General features: G+C 39.5%; 2 protein-coding genes across 3 annotated transcripts; both read right to left on the bottom strand.

The window, feature by feature from the left end:
• Nucleotides 1–3528: 3528 nt before the first annotated feature.
• Nucleotides 3529–19429, bottom strand: LOC6576120 (probable phospholipid-transporting ATPase IIB). 2 transcript variants are annotated; one of them, XM_002002084.4, is made up of 6 exons: nucleotides 17955–19429; nucleotides 6487–7324; nucleotides 5640–6423; nucleotides 4230–5574; nucleotides 4088–4161; nucleotides 3529–4027 (listed from the first exon to the last, which is right to left on the bottom strand). In XM_002002084.4, the coding sequence occupies exons 1-6, from the start codon at nucleotides 18572–18574 to the stop codon at nucleotides 3894–3896; spliced, it is 3795 nt and encodes a 1264-aa protein (XP_002002120.1). In that variant the 5' UTR covers nucleotides 18575–19429; the 3' UTR covers nucleotides 3529–3893. The 2 variants fall into 2 exon arrangements, with proteins under 2 accessions (XP_002002120.1, XP_015020476.1); XM_015164990.3 differs by lacking the exon at nucleotides 17955–19429 and adding an exon at nucleotides 9285–9720.
• Nucleotides 19430–19776: 347 nt separating this feature from the next.
• LOC6576119 (UV radiation resistance-associated gene protein) lies at nucleotides 19777–22933 on the bottom strand. The gene is made up of 5 exons (XM_002002083.4): nucleotides 22403–22933; nucleotides 21401–22313; nucleotides 21017–21339; nucleotides 20530–20940; nucleotides 19777–20322 (listed from the first exon to the last, which is right to left on the bottom strand). The coding sequence occupies exons 1-5, from the start codon at nucleotides 22777–22779 to the stop codon at nucleotides 20208–20210; spliced, it is 2139 nt and encodes a 712-aa protein (XP_002002119.1). The 5' UTR covers nucleotides 22780–22933; the 3' UTR covers nucleotides 19777–20207.
• Between the last annotated feature and the right edge of the window lie 277 nt (nucleotides 22934–23210).

The following is a 23210-nucleotide window of genomic DNA, read 5'->3' as shown; positions in this document are numbered from 1 at the left end:
GTGTTTCAATGCGTTCTATATATTTATGCTGTATATATACATACATATATATACATATATTAATTCAATGTTGAGAACTAAAATCAAAAAAACAAAATAAAATTGAAAAATAAATGAAAAAAAAAATCCGGAAAACAAAAGTCAAATGCAATGAATAAAACTCGTCAAGAGGAATGTGTTAACAAACAAATAGATGCAAAGGATATTTAAATACACTCACATACATACACAAATATATATAGTATATATATATACAATAAATGAAAAAAGAATAGATGAAAAAACAATAAATAACGGCATAGTAGTATACCATACACAATGTCTCTTAGATATACGAAATAAGTGTAATTTACGATTAATTTTCGATAGATTTACATAAAACCAACAATATTAATAAACGGCACATACATAAGCACATACACAGCCCATAAAATTAAAATAATTATTAAAAGTTAAAAAGAAGAAGACAGTTGAAACACATTTAATAACATAGTATGTGTAAATGCTGAGAGTTTTAACGCTGTTTTCCGTTGAAATGCCAATTAATTCCAAGCACCCACTTGATTTTTCAATTGTAATACGAGAAGAGCATATTCCAGTGGCTTATTCCGATTTCCATCCGATTACAGCTAAAAGCTCCTTCCTGGAATATCCCCAATATGCAAATGATTCAATATTTTATTCAATATTTGACTTTAGCTCAATTGCGTTTCGAATCCAATTGGTCTTTGAAAGCTATTTACAGATTCTGCTTGGGTAATCTCGGTTCTTCCGGGAATTAAATTTTTAAAATAATTTTTTTTATTTATTATTATTATTATTATTATTATTTTTTTTTTTCGGAGTTTTAGCAGAACTGAAAATATGCTTCATATTTTTGCTTTGCGAACTTTAGCATATATGTATAAATGTATGTTTATATAGACTGAATATTATTAAAAGGAAAATATATATAAAACAACACGAACAAACAAAAAAAATAAATAAAATTAAAGAAAATTGAAACAAGTTATTCGAATATTAATACCAACAGTTTTCGATTGTGTAAAATATATAAAGAAAATTGTATTAACCACAGCAACAACACAGAAAAGAAAATAAAGAAAAAAAAAAACAATAAGCACATATCAATAATTAAAAAGAAAACAATTGAACAATGAAATTGAAATAAAATTTATAACGATAATACAAAAGAAAATACAAATATATATATTAAAATTGTTTCTTCGAAAGAAAACTCAAAGTTGCATATTCTAAAAACCAAATCATAGTTGACCTCATCAACACATAACAGTAAATATAAAAAATAAAAAATGTTAAACAATCATTATAATATGTATACACATGTATGTATAATATATGCAATTAGATTTAAGAGAGGATATTTAAATATTATATTTTGTAGATTTTTAGCAAAGTAGCCGAAATGTCACGATATATACACATCTGCTATATATATACACTTACTATAATCATACTTACGATCATTGATCATCTCATTTGTAGGCAAGATACTGAACCTGTAGTTGTATTCAAATTGAAATGTTCAAGCAACAAACAAGAAATGGCAAAGCTTTAAGATACTAGAACTGTTGAACGGAAACCCTTTCAAGCTGGATAAGTGTAAGAAATGTTTCAGTTTTTAGCGAAAAGTTGTTGGCTCATCTGCTACATGTATTCGATAGTGTAGTGCGCATATCCCATAAATTGCTCAGCAGGCCACATATTAGCAGTTAGTGACTAAATCTATAGTTAAATCCAACACCCAAAAGCTTATTAAAGGAAAAAACAAAACAAACAAAACAAAATAAAATAAAATAAAAATTAAACCAAATAAATTACAATTTTAAATACCTAAAACTTGAATGAAATGCATAGGCGTATACACAGCTGCTATACATTTCAAAATATATTTAATTGTGAAGTTTAACAAGAATTAAATTAGTTCTAAAGCCAAGTGTTTACCTTTAAAGTATTTCTCCGCATTTAAGCATGAAAAAAAAAAAACACTATGAAAATTAACGAAATTGAATGAATAACAACAGCAGAAACAAAAAACTCTTCTAAATTATAGCACCAATTGCAACGACCTCTCAATTGTGCTTAAAGCAAAAAAGCCCAAACAAAAAGTTACAAAGCATATTTCAAGCAAAGGTTTTTTAAAATAGATATTCTATACAAGAAGAAAAACGGGAAATTTGGATTGTGAACAGCATCGGTGAAGGAGAAACACACTAAGGATTAGCTTAACAAATGGAGAACTACATGTATTATTACAACAAACAGAAATAACAAATTACACATACATATATGTAAAAATAAAAAAATAAAAAAAAACAAAATGAACAACTACCCATAAAAATATATATACTATATATATATATATATATATATATATATATATATATATATATATATATATATATATATATATATATATATATATATATATATATACTTTAATAATATAAAGTATGAATACCTATTATTATGTATTTGAAAGCAAACCATTGTGAATTAGTATTAAAACAACCAAACAACAAACAAGAAAGGTGGTAAATAAAGATTGTAAACGAAATCAATAAAAATGTGTAGAAGTCATGATTTGGATACGGATCGATACCTGACCAACGTGAGCTCCATTTATTTTACAGGCACAATACCATCTTCAAACTACTATTTTTCTGATTATAGAGTAAAAATAGTCTATATACCTTTGCCCACTACAACTAGCACAAAACGGAAAGATCTACATATATCTCCCAAATTTTTACAGCTACAATATTAAGGAAAATAGTAATTGTTAATGTGTTAAACTGATTTTTCAAAAATTTAATATGTAAGCCTCTTGGGGGCATGGTAAATAAAAATATACTTCATCTCTTGCTAGATTTAGCTAGAATTACAAAATTTTGTTACTGCAGATTTCCTCTTTATACTTACCACAAAAAGTTATCCGACAACAATATACCTTAACTTGTCAACTAATGGCAAATCTGGTTTCTGTTTCTCTCTGTTTAGTCAGTATCTTTTTATTAATAGTTAGAACAACTTCTTCGTCTTGACTTCATATTTCCGAATCTTTTCTTCCACTCAATCTTATGTTGATCTTATTTTCGTCTTTGCATTGATTACCTGGTAACTTTAATCACCCCACTTTCCTTAATACCTAGAAATGGTGAAATATATGGATACTTTCAAATATGTATATATACTATATAAGCGAATACAACTCTTAACTCTGGCAGGCATACCAACATATCTAATAATTGTTTTCTGAAAATCTGCATTTCAAATGCTAAACGCCTGACTCGTCATGGTCAGGAAAAATTGAATAATTTTGGTTTTGGGTAAATTAAAAATAAATATTAGCTGAGGTTATCATACAAATATTAAAATTTATAGTTTTTTATCTAGCTAGTTTTAATGTAATATATTTTTAATCAGTATGACAGAAAATCTAATTGTCGTTTTCTTTATTTTCATACATTTATAATTGATTTCAGTTTTAGTTATAGATACATTTAGTTTTACATTTACTTTTACTTTATTATTAAATAATTAGTAACATAATTTGGTTTACTGCGACTTAAACATTAATCATCATTTAAATGTATACATAATCACTTTATTTTCCATTCACTTTGCTTCACGTTTGTGTAATTCAACAAATCGTATAAACAAATACATAGAGGGAGACTGCGAAGGTTCAGTTATTACACTTTATATATCACGCATGGGAGGATGGGGTTCTGTGTTGTTGGCAGAACTTGGATAGAAATAACGAAATCTTATGGGAAAATAATATTAAAATCTTTTTAGTAAATAGTCATACAAAATAAGTGCAAATAATTTAAGAAAATTAATTTTGTAACTGAAAAATTCGTCGCTTTTTAAGAGAGTTTCAAATAAGATGGCGGCGAGCACTTCTTGCGCAGGAATTTGATTATGTACAGAGGTAAGCAGGAGACGACTGTAATAAGCGATACCTTCCAGAGAAAATCATATGACCAAATGAACTCCCAATCTGAAAGTATATACGAAACTCAAATAACATCTAACAGATAGAAATCATTATAATGCTCACCGAAATAATCGTGTAACACCGCCAGCGAGATGAGATATAGCGCCAAGCTGAATAGTTCCGCCAAGACCATAAGCCTGCGTCATAAACAAATCACAAAATAAATAAGGCTTTTGAAACTGATAACAGCTTGAGTCGGTCTAACCTGTGCCAGGTGCGCACCGTTAGCGCCACCATGATAAGCTCTGTCATAATAAGCGCTGAGAAACTGATAGCTACAATGTGTATAAACTCATCCACAAAGAGTATCAGCGCGCCGTACATGATAACACCACCCTGGTAGATGCTGATCAACACCCAGATAAAGAATGTCTTATAGCTGAGACTGCGCCCCTTCGATAGATCCTTGTAGAGCTCCGGGTATGTTACAGCTGTCTCTGATGTGATGTCCTGATCCAGAACCAGGGAAAATACAGGAAACATGGTGTACACCGTGGAGTAGCCCACCATCAAAAAGCCCTGATACAGAGCCACAGAGCTCAAGTAGAATACCGCTGAGAAAACTGCCTGCAGTGTCGTAATTATCAATCCACGATGGATGACGAACTGAGAGAGGGCTGCTGAGCGCTTGTAGCTGCGTCGCCCATGGATCAGCAGCAGCTTGGCAATGTGCGAGAATTGCGGAATGCTAAAGTCTCCAGCCAACGATGCCTGACGGCCTTCGCGTCCCTCGATTCCCACACCTGCGTCCGCTTGCTGGATCATGCTCACATCGTTGCCACCGTCGCCCACGGCACACGTGCGCTTGCGCGTGTGCTTCTGGATGAGGGACACCACCTGTGCCTTCTGGGTGGGCGAGCAGCGGCAACACACGACTGCTGGCGAAGCGGTGGCCAGCTCCAAGAACTCCAGCCGATAATACTGTAGGCACACTTCCAGCGACTCGCCGGATATGACCAGGGCGTGTCCTTGCTTGCGCCGGAACTGATTTAGCTCCTGGTGCGCCTCTGTTCGCGTCTTGACAGAGCGCAAGACGTGCAAGCCTTGATTCCGGCCAATTAGCTGCGATGATTTGGCGATGCAGCAGGCGGTCTCCAGCTTGTCGCCCGTTAACATCCAAACCCGGACGCCCGCATTGCGTAGCAGCTCCAGCGTGGGACGCACATTCTCCTGCAAGCGATCCTCGACGCCCGTGAGACACAGCAGCTCCATTTCCCGTTCCAGAGACTCGGTAACAGCGGCCACCTTGGCCACGCGATCCGTAATGCTAAGCCGCGCCGCATTGTAGCGCGTCTCAAAGTCGTTGTACTGCTCGTCGGTCAACACTTTCTTGGCGACAACGAGCGTGCGCAGGCCCTCTCGCGCCATGTTGCCGGACTCCTCGCCGAGCCAGTCGTTGTACTGCACAATCGTCGACATGACCACATCGGCGCCCTTCAAATAGAAGGTTATCTGCCCCGACTTGCTCTCCCGTACAATGATGCCCATGCGCTTGCTCTCGCTCGTAAATGGGAATAGCTGTAATATCTGGTAGTGCAACAGAATGTCATCTAGGAAACAATTTACGATTAGTTAAACTAGATTTCATAAGGAATATTATGACAACAACGCTTACTTTCATCTGACGCAGTCTTCACCTGCAGCGTCATGGAATTCAGATCGCGTGCAATCAGCGTCAGGCCCACCTGTTCGGTCCATTTGACCAAGGCAATCTCATCAGGCGAGGCGGCCTGATATTGGTGCTCCGTGTCCGTGCTGCCCGGTGCCTCAATGTTTATCACAGATTTGGTGGGCGAATTGTTGCCACCGGTCACCGTCGAAGCAGTGGAGACCGAGTGACTGTCGTCATCATCGCTCACCGGCGTCACATTGTGGCACAAGGCTAAAGCGCGCACCGCCTCCCATTCGCGCCAGCCCTCGGGGCGACGCATGCGATTGCCAGCAAACATTATCGGTTTGATGGATTCGCCGGCGCTGCTAGAGCTGGAGAGGCTGCCCTGTTGCTGCTGTTGTTGCAGTATATTGCTCGACAGCTTCTGTATCATCTGGCCAATGTGATGGAAAGTGTCCGCGTCGTGTGATACGATTCCCAGATGTATCTTCTTAAAGACCATTTCGTTTTGGGTCAACGTGCCCGTCTTGTCCGTCAGCACATACGAGATGCGTCCAAGCTCCTCGGGTATGGTGGTGGATCGTACGACGGTGCCCTTGATATTGTCATCGTTTTGCATTTGCCACGAATAGAAGGCCTTGCCCATGTCGAGATTCACGCGCAGACTGATCGGTATAATGTACGAGAAGAGCAGCACAAAGCGGAACATATAACGGTACCATGGCCCACCAAATCCCTTCAGCATCATCATAACCAGCGAGAGTCCCAGAACGGCACAAAATAGCACCTGTTACCAAGACAATATTTGTTATAAAAGCATTGAGAAATCATCAATCTATTATTTATTCACCTTGGTCAGTCCGTTGATCTCAGTGTCCAGCAGTCCCACTTTGGAACGCGGCTGAGAGTTATTCATCACGCTGCGCGTCTCGCAGCCCGTATAGATAACAATTCCTGTGGCGGTTCCGGCGGCGACGACTGTATTGGCCCAGAGGGTGTTCTCCACGCTGAGTCCGGTGTCCTCGCTGCCATCCGTCACGCAGAAGGTGGCAATAAAACTGTGTATGTCATTCTGCGGCTTCTCCACATAGAAACTTGCGTCAATATTGTACAGGTCCGCGTCCCGACACAGTTTTTGGGTGTAGGGCACCGCCAAGCGTGGCTTCCAGTCCGTCTCACCGTCCAGTTGGTCGGTACGCACAAAGACTGAGCCGCTGCGATCGCTGGTGCGCAGCAGGATCAGATCCGCGGGCACTCGCTCGTTCTTCTCCACAACGATTACGTCCCCCACTTTGAGCTTGGAGCTGGGCACCATCTCGTATCCGTTGCTATGCGTAGCCGACAACCGCTTATATTTCTGCGAGTTGACCTCACGGTCGCGCTGATGCCGACGCAGATCATCCACGCCCTCCCTGCAAATGGTGACCATCAGCACGAAGCCAAGCGGGCCCCAGTAGGTGTACGGATAGCCGATGCGTATGTCCGGATACAATTGCGAGAGCGCCATCAGCAGAAAGTACAAGTTGAGGAAGAAGCGAAACTGCTCGAACAGCACCAGCGGCAAGAACGTGATGAAGTTGTACTTCTGGTTGCGTATCTCATTTGGCGGAAACTTCTCTGTTGTCGGCCTGCCCAAGTTGACCGTCCGGGCTCGGAGCTCCCGTGGCCTGAACCATTTTTTCCAGCAGCTGTAAGACGAACACAATTGCATCAATAAATATATATTCATATAGCTGCCTTACAGTTAACTGCCACACTACGTTGGCCCCTTGATTACAAATCTAATCTGATGCATACGTTTTCTTGGCCTGGTTCTGAGTCTCGTTAGAGCTTAGATCCTGCAAGCAAGGCGGCGCTTGCATTCGGAGCTAACCAAATTGTGGCATTTATGAGGGCTCTCAAGGAAAATTTTGATAAACGCGAATCGAAAAATAATTTAAGTGTGTCGACAAATATTTTGTTGTGAATAAATATCATTTTTACAATTAATAAAAATAAGACTTTTTACTATTTTTAAAATATATGTATTTTCGTTGTATATATATTAACAAAATCTAAAAAGCAATATTCTGTTTAATTAAATGACAACAGATAGATAATTGCATATATTTGCTGTAAGATTGGGAAATAAATTCAAATCCCATTTATAACTTGATCATTATGCCAATGCCAACTACATTTCAATACAAGAAGTAAATATACAAAGTTATTGGATAATTACTATTTTCTAATATTATTGTTTATATTATATAAACAGCAGTTCCATTAAAACGTTAAACTAAGCTTTGAGTCAAGCACAACAATTTCAATTTGGACTTCCGCAGAACTTCATAAAATATTTATTGCTTCATAAACCGTAAACTGCAGCTTTAAATTTCATGAAGTGACCTTGGCAACAAAATCAATAATAACAAGTAAGAAAGCTCTAGTCGAGACTGCTCGACTACGAGATCCCCTGAACCCTTGGAGCAATAGATATTTCAATCATTTTTCGCAACTTTCAGCTTACACAAGTAATACGCACACACACACACACACACGCACGTACGCACACACAGGCATATATACACACACACGCATACAGACACACTTACACACACACAGTAATATATACACAAACGCATACACACACACACATAAACACACGCATACACAAACACATACACACACAAGCAACCACGCATAAACACGCATGGGCTGCAGTGTGCGCTTACTATGAGAAGTTAATTGTTTAATAACTTTTTTTATGGACGTACGATCTTTATGAAACTTTCAGAATATGATTATAACATGAATATGCATGTAATTGCCAAAGCACAAGTCTCTAGTATTTGAAATACGCTTTTTACAAAAGTGAGGGTGAGGGGGGCGAATTTAGAGGTGGGGGTAAATTTTAACAAAAACCGAAATTGTATAAATTGCATATAAGCATACATTAAAAATTTGGAGACCCTAGCAATAAAGGTGTAGAAGATATAATTTTATAACTGGGTTTCGATAAGGTTTTTTATCGATAAAAAAGATCGAGATGAGTTATCGATTTTTAATGATAAACTTGATATGCGCGCTGTAATTACGGACATTTTAAAAAAAATTTGAAGTCTCTAGCTCTTATATCTTCTGAAATCGACGCGTTCATACATACGGACAGACGGACAGACGGACAGACGGACAGACAGACGGACAGGGCCAAATCAACTCAGCTCGTCACCCTGATCAAGAATATATATACTTTGTGGGGTCTGCCACGCCTCCTTCTCCCTGTTACATACATTTCAACAAAACCATTATACCCTGATTTCCCATTGAAAATGGGTTCAGGGTATAATGAAATCAAATATGTGTATATGGAACCACCAAGAATAAAGTACACGCAACACACACTCACACGCACACATAAATGTATATGCATGTGTAATAAAAACAGACACAAGTGTGTGGAAAGTCGGTAAAGAGGTTATCATGAAGAGAGTGGCAAGCGGGAGAGCAGAGAACACTGCCACTTGCGGCAGCTGCGCTCTGTGACCAGATTGTCGCTCATGCGAAGCGGGAGCTGGACGGGGCGGGGGCTCCACTCGATGCGAAAATGCTGATAAACCAGATAGCCGTTAGGCAGAACTGGGGGTCATGGATGTTATGATGATTCACCTGAATGAGTACCAGCGATTGCGATGACGATTCAGCAGCGGAATATTCTCTCTGGTCATAGAAGCTGCTGCAGAAGTTTGCGAAGTGCCGTCATCCATTTTACCCGTTTCGATTAATTAACAATTCACAGCCGATTTTAAAAAGTTTTTATTAGCGTGGGCTGAGCTGCCTTTTGGCTTTGTTCTGGCAGCAGCAGCTGCAATAGCAGCTGGATAGTTGTTTGTTTTTGTTTTTGTATAGGTTCACACCGTAATTCACATAGTGCATGGTACTCGCTTCACTAAATGCATCAACATGTCCATCTAATTAAATCGAATCACAATTGCAATCATTAAATGCAGTCACACAAAATTCTTATGCACAAATTAAGCAAACGAAAAATTCCGTGTCAAAACTACGTTGTCTGGCATTTGTTTAACAGCCCTGTGTTTTGGCGAAAAGAGAAATCAATAGAACGACCGTACACTTGGGTGTGAGTGAATACACACTACATCCATGCGCGTGATTTGTGTTGGTAGAGCGCAGCTAGCACAATCAGGCGTTCTCCTGAACAGTCTGGCAGCACTCTTACGAATATTGCGCGCGCATTTTAAAATCTTGAACGTTATGAAAATATATAATGTAAGCAATTCAGCTGATTGCGCACATCTTTGAGTTCGCATATCCATGTTAATTAAATAAGCTTCGTCAGGCTTTCGTTTCAGCAATATAAACAGCTTAGCGCATAACACCGCTAGCTGCTTATTTGCTTTTGCTCTTTGAGTAAACTTGTTTCTACTTTTATGGGGCAAATTAATGTGGCTCGAGTTGCGGGCGTTAGGTGTTGGGCGTGTCAATGGGTTTGTCGTTTATACATATATTATTCATCTTACAAAAAAACTAAATTTTTGTCAATAGTGGCTTATGATCTCATACTAAAAGTTGTCCACAGTAAAAAAAAAAAAATCATACAAATAAAGAACGAGAAATACCAACACGAATAACAACAACATCAGCAACAAAAACAATTATCATTAAGCATTGGCAATAAACCATACAAAAGTGAAAAAGGTTCAATGACATCAGCGTGCTTAATACTGTAAAGAGTTCCAAAAATTGAGGAATGGCCAAAGACAAAGATCTCGACCAGGCCAACACCAAGACAAAGGGTCAGCCCTCTGCTGCAAAAGTCAACTGAAGAGCGTTCACACGAATCTGTCTCTCTGTCTCCCTCAACCCGTATATCATTGGGATCTGAGTCAGAGTCAGCAAATATCACTTCAAAAGGCTGAGCCGCTATCGTCAGCGTTTCATTTCCTTAGCTCGTGCCCAGATAGTTTTTATATATATTTTTTTTTATTTTCTTTTTTTTTTTCTGTGCCTACTCACAATTGCTTAGCCAAGCCAAAAGCCAAAAACGTAAACAACAATTATAAAACCTGTTTCATTCGGCACTTCCATACCCTCGACTAATTGCAACATGCGAAGTGCATTCGCTGCATTTTGCTTTCAGAGATATTACAGCACGTCGCAGATATACGAATACCTCTATCTGTATACGAAGATCTATATGGATATACGAAACGTTTTGAGAACTGTCAACAGTTAATATCATTGTTGTTGAAGCTCAAACATGAATTTTGCAGTTGTTAAATTGTTATACAATATTATTTGCTGTTCCCATTAATGTGATCCATTGTTAAATATTATTACTGAGTCACTGTTGCATAGTCTTATATGCCGGATTGTTCTCTTTTTCAGAAATCTTAAAAAAAAAAAAAAAAAAAAAAATTTAAAATTAATTTAAAACTGAAACATTTGTAAGGCAGTTATGCAAAGTTCTGAAACTGCTTTAGTAGCTTTAGATAACCTGTTTAAAATCTAATCTAAGATATTTTGTACAAATCTGTGCTCATTTAAGGGCCAAGCGCATACATAGTTACCTAGAGGCCCACAAAGACCTATTGAAATTCAGAAAGCGTGGATTGGAATATGGATTTCTAGCAACCACACAAAAGTCTTATGTATTATGTATGTACACGAGTACAATGTAAGTAGTCGTCAAATTGTATGGCAATTGCCAGCTGGCAACATAGTTTTCCCAAGCTTTTTTCTGTTTTCTGTTTTCGTTTTACTTTTGCTGTCGTCGCACCGCATGCAAAACAGCCCCCATGCCCGGTGGTTCCCGTGCCAGTGCCAGTGCCCGTTCCATTTCCAGGGCCCGTCAGTGGCAACTGTTAATGTTATTATTTGTTGCCCACAGCTTGGAAAAAGAGTTGGCAGCAAAACAACAAGAACAGCACATTGTTTCACCCACTGCCTGCAATGTGGGTTAATAAACAAGTCAACCGGCAGCGCAGCTATTTATAGCTTCTATTCCGTAGAACTGAACATCACACCACTTATTATGGTCGTTCGCCTATTTGCTCAGAAATCAGCCGAGCGACTTGAGGGCGTGTCAAGGCGGTCCAGAGCAACGCAGGCAGCTCGCTTGTTGACACACAAATTGAAAATTAGCCGGAGTGAGGAGTCGGAACAGAACGTCGCCTCCCTCAATACTCCGTCGCCTCCAGCTGGTTAGCGGTTACCGACAGGTGCATAAGTGGCGCATAAATTATGCGCCACAGTCGAGCGGTCCATCAGTCGGCCAATAGCTCATTGTCTGCTCTGAAATTAATTCCTTTGACGCGACTTGCTTCTTGAAAACCGTATGAAAAACAAGAGAAAATTTACTAAACGGGTTGTATCAACTGCATGGTACTCGGGCAGGGACGAAAATGAATAACTGTATATATATAGAGAGATTCCCCTAATCCTACCTCTAAAGATTTGGATATTATAGATCTAACTCCAGCTGATCTATTTACTTGAGCTACTTGATACGGTGTCACACTCACACACCTCTAAATAATCATACGTAGATCTGTTGGGAAGTTTATTCTAGGCTTAACGCCAATCTACTCTTCTCATTTCGTGAGCACGTATGATAAGCAACTAGAGAAATTCTCCAGTGTCTCGACACTTTTGCGGTATTTATGAGTTTGTTGTGTTCGCAATTTCCAGTCAACAGCAATTCCTACTTTCCATTTAGCCATTGTTGTCTTTCACATATTATTTTCAGCTCAAGGCGTCGGAAGAAATTCTGCTTATGCGAGTATAGGCTAGGTGACTCAGATATACAGAAACTAATACAGGAAATTAGAATAGTATGTATAATAGTATAATATGCAAGATATATTTCAAGACAGCTCAACTATATCAAATGAACTATATATAAATACATTTAATTACAGCTATAGAAACCAAAAGTAGTTTATATTTATTGATTGTAGTTTATCTGGAAAATGGTAAGTCCTGGTTTCGGCTCTTTAAGTATTAATTATTTATATTTGTTTGTTGAATCTAGTTCATATGGGATATGAATTAACTCATGCTATTTATGACTATTTACAATTTTTTATTTATTCTAGCTATTTAGAATTTTCAGTTGGTTCTTGCATTAATTCCCAAAGTTTTATAATTAGTTTATATTTTTTTATGTAGTTCAAGATTTTTGCCCGATTTTTGGAATAAATGATGATGAGAATCCACCATAATTGGATTTCATTATTCGTTAGTTATTTATAGGTCGATTAGAAATATGTTTAAACAATCTATTATGAATCATAAATCTATTATCATAAAAGGAATTTGATATTTTATTTCAATTACTTTGAAATTAACTTTTGCTAAATTCAACATTCTTGAAGAGTAAACTCTGTTATAATTAAAGAATCGTAGGTCTTTCTTTGCATGATGTTTTCTATAGAAATGTCAATATTTATATGTAGCCTCACTTCGAAAAACAGATTATTTTCCAACCTTCACACTAGCTTTAACCTAATCTTCAATAGAGCGGAAACTAATTTCACAATTATAGCGCGCTCAGGCCAAATATCGGAACGTTATCGCTAAAAGCATTGCTTAGTTAGCTTTCGAGCTAATGGGAACATTTGGACTAATACTCGCAATTAGACCACAACCCCGTTTAACAACAACAATAACAACAAAATAGCCAAAAGCAGTTCGCAGACGACAGTTAAGCGACGCGTTGGTTACACAACATTTGCTTTACCTGAAACCAAATTGCAATTCTAATCCCCCGAAATCTTTGGGACTCATATAACAGGCAGCGCTTCGAGTTAGGCCGTAGGCGAACAAAGAAAACAAACAAACGCCAAAGCGCTGTAGCTGGTCTCCAACCAAACAGTGAGCCACAGCAACAAGACCTTCAAAGCCAGCTCAAAGTGCGTTAGACTGGCTAAAACGAGAGCTGGCCATATTTCAAGCCAGAGGGTTACAGACAGACACTACAGCAATTATAATGGGCAATTTAAGTAAGCTCAGGGTCGGCATTTGAAGAGTTTTGCTCACTTCAAGTGCGACTTTGACGAGGGGGAGTAAACAAGTTGTTGTTGAATCATTTATGGCGATCATATTATAAATATACTCAACTACAGTTTCAAGAGTGCTATTTTAATTGTCAACTAGATAATTATATCTTATATGATTATATGATTTTTCAATATATTCAATTATAAATGCTGCTATCAGCTAAGATTTCTTTAATTTTGCATTTCGTAATGCCAATAAGCTATACTTTGATCTAACAGTTGCTTGTATACATTTCGTATACCTAACTATAGATTCGAGATTTTTCATTCTCTAAATAGCTAGATAATATACACAAGCCACTGTACAAGTATTGCTAAAAAATGACTTTAAAAATATGCATTAGTCTCTGTTGTTAGCTAATAAAACCTCAATTATAAAACCCCAATCGAAAAGGTCAATGGGGAAATTGCAAAACTTTAGTTAAAACTTTTAAAGCTGACTTGCTTGTCCAGCATCAGAGTTTATGAGAGTTTAGCGATAAAGTACGCCCTTAATTAACTAGCTAATTGGGAGCTAAAAGATTTTTCTACAATTCATTAGACAGCTCATTTGCTGATAAGCATTCAATTAGCCTAATGCTAGCTAAGCCCTTTTCGCTTGATTTCTGATTAGAATTCAATTATCCTAATGATTATAGCTTGTTTGATTACTCAGTGTTTGATAAGAGCCACTATATTATGCAATTTGCATCTCAGACCGGGGTTTATATAATGCACTTGTAGCTAATGCATATTACGAAGTAAACCGCACAACTTTGGTTCCACTTGCCCGAACAATGGGGCTTGATTCTCAGGCCCAGGCCCAGGCCCAGACCAGAGCTTGGCTACAGTCACAGATTGTTATATATGCTTGGAAATTCATCTATCACGCGCTGCTTCATTTTGTGGGCATTACTCAATTCAAAATCTCTAGTTGAGCAATGCGACGCGTTCCGGCTCTTTTTCTCTTTTTCGCATTCATTTTTGCCCTCTCAGACGGCGCAGCAGGCACCGAGCCGAGCGCTTGACCTCCTTCTGATAAGCTACGAGGGCACATAACTTTCAATTTTTGGACATGAAAAGAGCGAAGCACGGAAACTAAGCCGGTAAGAGTTCACTTCTCGGCTGACAACAACTAAATAATACTCTGCAATCAGCGAATGCTCGCAAGCCCTAAAATATACCTATATAAGTATACACCAGTACATAATCAGTATATATATATATATATATATATATACCTATGTAACCTACACATATTATGAAAGCTAATTGCATGAATTGCTTTACTATGGAGTTGATAGCTGCAATAGCCATCGGTTCAACAATTAAATATAAACGACTCTTTCAAATCTGAAATAAGGCCACAAAATGTATTTACCTAGCAAGTGCATTACATGTATTCTTTGTAATGAAAATGGATATTTTATATATATACTATTCCCTGTAACAGATGTAAATATATGTGGAAATATGCACACATGGTATATACATCTTATTAAAAAGTCCCTTTAAGACTGTAAATAATCCTTGATCCAAAATCAATATTTTCCAATTCATGTAAAATTAAATTTGATATCGATACTATACAGTATACACAGTCCATAGAATTCTATTTTATTGAAAGATTGTGGCTCATAAGTTCTTTGAGTAATGAGAATGGATATTTATCAGTTTTATGTAAATTAAATCACAGGAGATATCTACACCATATACCTTAACAAAGAAAATATAAAGAGAATATACAATATGCAGAAAATTCTCAAGTGATATTTGTAACTCATTTTATTAATAATCCATGATTCAAAACCGTTATTTCCCTTTCAATTCACTGATATTTCCAGCTCTTTGAACTTCCTCCGCATGTTACATTCCAATCTCTAAAACCGTCAAACACTCTATGCACAAAATAAAATAGAATAGGGTATAAAATACTTGCCAAAAAGAAATATAACTAACTGGATGCGACTTTTGCTGCAGAACTCGTTTGGGTCTTAGAAACCTTGAATACAAAACCTATCTAAGCAAACTGGTTTCGAGTTTCTGTAGTTCAGTGTTCGCTTCTTCTAAGTTGAGCAGCTGACGACACCAAAAAGCAGAAAACACAACAAAGCAAAAGCGTTTCGCCTTTATTTCTTTGCTAGGAGGAGTTGCACGCCAAAAATCGATTACAAATGCAAATTCCGAGCGAGGGTCTGAGCTCTATTACAACTGAAGTCTTGCGACATGTAAAGGTCTTAGCATTTTTGTCACTAGTCGAAATTTCGCACCACTTCGTTGGACGTTTCCATTCGGATTTCGATTTTCGCTTTTAGTTGAAATGAGTGTCAGGGCGAACGCAAATACAAACAGACATATGTAGGCATGTATATTGTGATGTACACTTGGGCATAAACAGAACGAGCCACTGACGCTACTCGCGTATTGTGGATCACGTTTATCGATTTCGATTTCGTCGCAAGTGGCAGAAAAGAGAACAAAAACAAACATGTTTTGGTTCTTTATTTATTTTCGCTGCCGGCATTCGCTGTGCGCTCTTTCTCCATTTATTTTCGTCTTGTTTTTCTTCTAATTAAGAAAATTAAAAATATATTTTTACGTCCACTTACATATATTTGGGTGTGTATCGGTGCATATGTCGAAACAATGTGTATCCCATATAATAGACTCGTATACATGCATCTATACATACATACATATATCGTCTATTTATCTACAATTTTACTCGCGTTTCAAAACGCGAACTTTTCTGCGAATTGTCTCGACCAGCATTTCGTCTGCCTTTGCAATTTACTTTTCTGTGTGTACGCCTCATAAAGTTTACTATATATACATATAATGATGACTGACCTGACTACAGTTTGTCTAGCTCGTAGATCTTCTCGAATTCATATTTAACTCGCACCGTTTAGAAATCAATACATATTGAATTCTCAGATCTCTCTTAAAGATTTTCTGAACTGATTTTAATATCGCTTTCTTTTACATTTTCTGTGCACCTTCTTAAGTCAAAAGCATCGATTTTCAATCTCATCTTTTTCCGGCCAAAATTGGGAAGTAAACACATTAGCTTAGTCGTATTATAGCCAGATAAGCCTATGTAGTACAACAGCTTGTACACTTTTAGCAGATAAAGTCTTAAATGAACAGAGTATTCGATAAACCTCTGTATATGTTTTACAACTATAGGGCACACGCTAGTCGAGCACTCCCGGCTAGACCACAAACTTGTTTCTTTGTTGCTTCCGTGCGTTTTTTGCTAAGTTTGTTGTATTTCTGTTGAACATTTTGAAATGTTTCCATTTGGTAGTTTGAATTTCAGCGATTTGTTGTTGCTGCCCAGCGCAAACCTCATAAAGGCAAAAAAAAAAAGCAAAAAACGATAATAAATAAAGTCAGTGGAGCAGAACTTGTTGCTAAGAAAGGTTTCAAGATACAAACATTAAGTTTGAGATAAAAAAAAAATCCCCGCCATGTGGCAAACGAACGGGAAGTTCAATCAAAAGAGGGGAAACTACTTCTCAGATCAAAAAGAACCCGAATTGGAATTTGTGAATTAGATACATATGTATGTATATTTATATTTGCATACAAATCTGTTAAGAATTATGTAGTATTTATAAAATTTTTGCTCCTGATTTCCGAGTTTCTTTTTGATAATTACATATAAAAATATATAAGTACATAAATGCGCGCAAACTTTTATGGGCAAGCGGCCAACTGAATCTTTACTGTACCATGCTGTCAGATCAGATTAAAAGAAATAAAGAAATGTGAAATAAATAATGTTCATAGATAATGTCATCTACAATTAATTATTTATGCCTTGACCGACATTGCTAGCAAAAATTAGCATCTAGGCAGTATTTGCACCTCATATTGAGTACGCACTGTACATACGTAAGCAGTTCTATTTGTGAATAATTGAAAAAGTGTTTCGAAGCGCGTTAATTTTGAAAAAAAAAAAATAACTTTTATGAGCGAGAGAGAGTAAGTGAAAGAGGGAGAGGGAGGGAGGGGGCAGCTGTTCTTCAACTTTTTTTTCTCTTCTTCTTCTTCTTCTTCTGTTTTCAGTTGTTTTCTTGAACGGGCAACAGTTGGACTGTGATTGTCGACAGCAAATTTTGAGATGTGGAACATCACGTATACGCACCGCTGCACAGATCAAAGAACAAATGTCTCGCCAACTGATAAATATGTCTATCTATATACACATGCGTGACTGGTGATGTAGGTATGTATGTATGTCTCTGTTTGTATAGTATATTTGCGTACGCACCTACAGAAGCACATTTTACAAATATTGGCGATGCTGCGGCTTTTGCTGCGCCGGCGATTGTTTTGATAGAAGACCGTGGAAGAGCCGTTGTCCGGATCGATCACTGTGTGGGCGCCAATACCGTTAGCCGCATTAGTGTCTGTGGCCACATGTGTGGCATGTGGCGCGGAGCTATCGACGCCAGCGGCGCCCGTTTGTGTTAGTTGCGCCAGTTTCGCTGCACTAGCGCCAATCGTATGGTCGGACGTAAGGTCGCGCGAGGCGCTGCCGCTGCTGTTAATATTCGAGTGTCGGGCGCGCTCGCGGCTCCGCTCATTTCTATAACGTATCTGGCCGGCGGCTGAGCCAAGACTAAATAGATTGCCCAGAAAGCTGCCGCCAGCGCCGCTGCCGACGCGGCTATTGGGGCTGCCGATGCCGCCGATGCCGCCGTAACCAGTTGAGCTTTTGCGTCGTCTTTGCCCACTGTTGACGTTGCCCTTGCTTCTGCTTCTGCTTTTGCTGTTGCTGTTGCTATTGGTAGTGGCTGCGTCAGTGTGGCGTATGAGCAATTCTGTTTCCGAATCAGTCTCTTCGCTCTCTTCGTCAAAGTCACGTAGCGGCAGCTCGTTATCAGTCATGGCGTAAGAGAGCGTTCTATATTGTATATGTATATAAATACGATTTATGTGTATTTCCTGAATGCGTTTGTTTGTGTATGTGTGTGTGTGTGAGAGAGAGAGAGAGACGCAGAGCTAGTGAGCTCGCGAGTGCAAGAGCGCGCTTGACAGGTGTGCCGTATTGTGTATTTGGCCAAAACTATGTATTTTTCTATGTATTTCCGCTTTCCTTCATATGGAACTTTATCCAGCCTTCGCTTGCCACGTTTCCAGTGAACTCCAATGCAGCCAGCCGAACTTGACAACAATTTATTTGTTTAGCAAACACAACGTGTGACTGCTGCCTTATATCAATTGTCTTTATTTGGGCGCGTAAACTTTTATGGGGGAGCTGGGCAAACACGACTCTTTATTATATTGAGCACACGCATACAAGCACACGGGCGTTCCCCGTCGACGTCATCTAGAGGATCCGTCAATCGAACGCCTCATGCTCATTTCTATAAATGCCAATTGATAATAATTGTTTATCAATTATTATTATTGCGGAGTAGCATATCGATCGGTATCACAATATAAAACTATAAAAAAGCAACAATAACAACGCGGCACTTGCAAGTTTTATTACCAATGGCCCGGGCCACACAGTTGCACGCACACACACACTCGCGCACGCACACACACACTAGAAACTAAACCCATGCAATAAGAAATTTTCAACTCTTCATTTCTGTTCTCATTTTTATTAAAAGCTCGATAGTTGTTTACCGCACTTATGTATCGAGGTATTCTAATAAATCTAAATAATATTTATAAACAATTTAGAACATGTTTGAGCACGTTTCCGTCTATTTACGTTAAATGTGTTGCTAGTGGCCACTGGCCAATTGTACAAATTTAGCCAAACTGGCGAACAGCTGATTTTGCAGTGTTGGAAAGCGCTTCGCAGTTTGTGTGTTAAAAGGCGTTGAGCGCCAAACTGGATTTTTAAAGAAATCTTTTTAAAGCCTTAGTTGGATAAAATGTAATTATAAAATATATATTCTTTCAAAATTGTCCAAACAGTTTAAATTAAATGAGTTCCAGGTAAATAATTTTCCTGAGCATCTACTATGCTAACTAGACCCTTGGCATGCCGTCTCTGATTGTACTAATTCCAATTGGAAAACGAGCTCAGCAACATTCTAATTTGATTTCGGTTAAACATAAGCACACACGGTTAGTTAACTTTATTGGTTTTTATTTTGTTTTATAAAATGTTATTTATTGATCATTGTTCTTTTATGTACCTTAATAGTTTACCATATAAACAAAGAACGGGAATTTATAACGAGATCTTATCAAAGAAACAAGTAAATATGCACACATTAAACCAGTTCTGCCTTTGTCGCTCATCAAAACGGATCTATTATTTAAAAATACATACACAAGTGTTTCAAGCACATAATACGTTTAAAGCGGTCAAATAAAAATATAATTTTGCTAAAACGCAACGCAACGCTATGTAACGCTTAAATAGGTTGCTTTGATTTTCTTGAGGGCTTTACGTTAGTTTACATAAATATAGATAGTCATATTATTATCATGTATACGTATTACATATATATGTATATATATTAGGATTATATTGCTCTGCAGCTTAATAACGCGTGTTCTATCTGCGCTCCGTTTGAAGTGTTATATTTGAATCTGAATTTGAATAGTTCTGCTCCAGCCTGGGTCGAAAATCTTCCTCGCCATCGGAATAGGAGCCCACAGAGCGGCAGATGCTGAAAAAGGTAAACAAATACGACATTAACGAGGATATATAAAAAGTAAATATAGATTATAAGTAGATTTGTACTGCGCTGAATTGCAAAACGGTTAAACTAAATATATTATCTACACAAAATGAAACTGTAGCTTGAGTTCCCTGTACAATGCTCTAAACTATGAACAAAAAATCTCACGGTTATTTAATTAATAATTTGTCATACCGCTGCGTTGACGCATAGCCCTCGATAGCCAGAGCTTGACTCACGCCCGAAGGCAGCAAATGCTGTAGCAATGCTTCCTTGGCCGCATTTGCCGACGTTGGCAACGGCACATGATTCATGTCCACTGATGAATGCGATTGCGATAGTTGTGAGTTGGCCACCGCCGCGGTCAAACCGTTGACATGTCTCGCCGCACTCGTGGACAATTTCTCGCCGTTATCGATCTCATCGCGTTGGGTGCGCTCGATGTAGCGCAGCGTATCGAAAAGCTCCAGCAGATTGCCAAACGTGTTGCGCATATCACAGCGTCCCGTAATGTCGTAGCACAGCTGCGAAACGTTCTGCCGCAGCAAATAGATGGCGTACTTGGTTTGTTGAGATGGCAGAATGGAGCGCGTATACAAAGGAAATCTGCAATTCAAATAGGACGTAGTATTAGAAACGGAGAATCAGGGAATTCGGTAATTTAATTGAACAGCTAGCTCACTCTCGTGTCGCATAGGTGAGCTCCTTGATCTCGTCGACAATGCGAGCACGCGACGGCTCATAGAATATGGGATTTCGCAGCGGGCGATCCATAATGAAGGCCAGCATCTGCACCAGATGCGCCACATAGCCGAGCGCTGCGCTCACCGCCAGCGGCGAGACATTGCCCAACAGCTGTGCATTAGCTGCCTGCCGCGATTCACTCGTATACTGTTCCATGTGGGGGAAGGCGATGCCGCAAATGCTGAACTGTTGCACGCCCAAGCTCTTGATATTGTAGATCTCCTGCAGCTCTAGCACCAACGTGGACATGCGACGCTCCAGCTGCTTAATAGAATTTGCGAAAATTAATCATGGAGTCTCTAGATATTCAAAATATACTCGCCTGCAATATAACTTGGCGCTTCTGGTCGCGCTGCGCCTGATGCTGGGGCACCAGTGTACGGAACTCCAGACGTTCTTGCTCCAGTTGCAGCCGCTGATTGTGCAGCTTTATCTGCAGCTCCTCTCGCTGCTCCCGCAACAGCTGTAGGCACTCCTTTCGTCCCGCATTGCGCTCCTGGCAGGTGGAGCGTTCAGTCTGTAACAAACGCTGTTTGCAGCGCAATGTCTCGATCTGCTGCATCAGCTGCTGGGCACTGTAGAGCGTGAGAGGCGCTATCTCATGTTGCTCGGCCAGCAGCACGCTCAGCTTCCGTCCCATGGAATGATTATTATGTTGCGAGTAGTGACTGCCGTACGACGAGCCGGAGATTGAAGTGGTGCGCGGCTTCAGTCTCAGCTCGTTGCGTGTGATGCAACGAACGCTGAGCCGCGCGATTTCGGTATTCAGCTCCTTCAAATCGCCCAGCTTCTTGAGCTTGTCTCGCTGTCGCCGCTGCAGCATCAGCAGATTCTCCAAGTTGTAGCTGCGCCGCATGTTTGCCCGCTGGCAGCTCAGCTGCGCGTAGCGCATCGTGCTCATCTGCAGCACGGGGCTGTTGTTGCGACTCACGGGCGGCGAATTGATACCGCCATCGCTCGGCGCAGTCCGTTCATTATTGTCGTAGTCGGCGTAGCGCTCGTATTGCAGACGCAGCTGGGCGTGCAGACCCTGCTCGCTGATCAGCTCTGGGGAGGTAAAGTGCTCGCCGTTTAGATAAAAGATTAAACAGTTCGCCCGGCAGTTAGCAAATGCCAGTGGGGCCAACGGTATTAGGCCAGAGAAGTAAACGCCCCAGCTGAACAAGAGCTCCGGTGGGCGTGGCAGCGTGTGAGGTGTCAACTGCACGTTGGCCAAGCGCTGCGTCAGCTGCGCACTGTAAAAATAAACGCGAGGGGGAGACATAAACAATAAGCGAGATTCCTCATGTTTCGTGTTGCATGATACAATTCGAATCGTTCGTACCTTGGCGCCGTCTCCGCGGTCTGCTCTATGTCGTTTGGCCCGCTGGGCCACTGGGCGGTCGGCTGGTACTGCGCCCAGACCTTCACACAAACGCATTGCGCATTGGATTTGCGCCAGGCGGCGTCGCCCGCACAGATTTCCGCCCACTTTTGCTGCTGATGGCGCTGCGGCAATGCCTCGCTGGTGTAGAACGCTTCGCTGGCCTTATCGGCGTGCAGTGTGTAGTAGATAAGCAGTTCGTAGTCCTCCGCGGCAATGTCCTCGCCGGCGTATGGGATGCACGTAATGTTTACTCCTTGGATGCGCGCCAGGTTGCGGAGTCGCAGTTGTTGCGTTGCCAATGGCAGCCATTCGCGGCAACGCGGTCGCAAATGCATTGCGGCTTCCGTTCGGCGTTACGCTACGTAATGGCCGTTGCACATAGTAAAACTATACTAAATTATTATTTAAATTTACTACAAAAAATTTACTTTGAACAACACTTTGGGAAAACAGCTGATTTTGCCTGAACAACGGCAAATAGTGTGGCCGTACACCAACAATTTGCAACTAGCTGGCAGCACCGGTACTCAACCACTTGCCCATCAGTGCTGTATTATAGCGGATTTTTAAGAATCTGTCAATTTAAATCAATTTTAATTGTAGCTTAAATGTTAAGTTACTAAAATTAAAGCAATTCCATTGGATGTTATAACAACGTATTTATAATTCCAATTAATTATAAGTACATAAATGTATTGCACATGCGTAAATTTGCGGTAAATGATGCTTATCAAGCCATTGCATACAAATAGCGCAGCACTGTTGC

This window comes from Drosophila mojavensis, unplaced genomic scaffold, assembly GCF_018153725.1.
Source record: "Drosophila mojavensis isolate 15081-1352.22 unplaced genomic scaffold, ASM1815372v1 contig_36, whole genome shotgun sequence".
In the NCBI taxonomy this organism is placed as follows: Eukaryota; Metazoa; Arthropoda; class Insecta; order Diptera; family Drosophilidae; genus Drosophila; species Drosophila mojavensis.
The sequence above is the reverse complement of the archived record's forward strand: the minus strand, read 5'-3'. Positions and strand labels throughout refer to the sequence as shown.

Bases quoted from the DNA above. Each gene is read 5' to 3' on its own strand.
- LOC6576120 (XM_002002084.4), bottom strand. From the start codon at position 18,574: ATGACTGATAACGAGCTGCCGCTACGTGACTTTGACGAAGAGAGCGAA. The intron at 6,424-6,486 runs GTGAATAAATAA...TCTTGGTAACAG, and splicing joins AGATCAACGGACTGACCAAG to GTGCTATTTTGTGCCGTTCT. The intron at 4,028-4,087 runs GTGAGCATTATA...ATATACTTTCAG, and splicing joins GGTGTTACACGATTATTTCG to ATTGGGAGTTCATTTGGTCA.
- LOC6576119 (XM_002002083.4), bottom strand. From the start codon at position 22,779: ATGCATTTGCGACCGCGTTGCCGCGAATGGCTGCCATTGGCAACGCAA. The intron at 22,314-22,402 runs GTACGAACGATT...TTATTTTTACAG, and splicing joins ACCGCGGAGACGGCGCCAAG to TGCGCAGCTGACGCAGCGCT. The intron at 20,323-20,529 runs GTATGACAAATT...TACCTTTTTCAG, and splicing joins GGCTATGCGTCAACGCAGCG to CATCTGCCGCTCTGTGGGCT.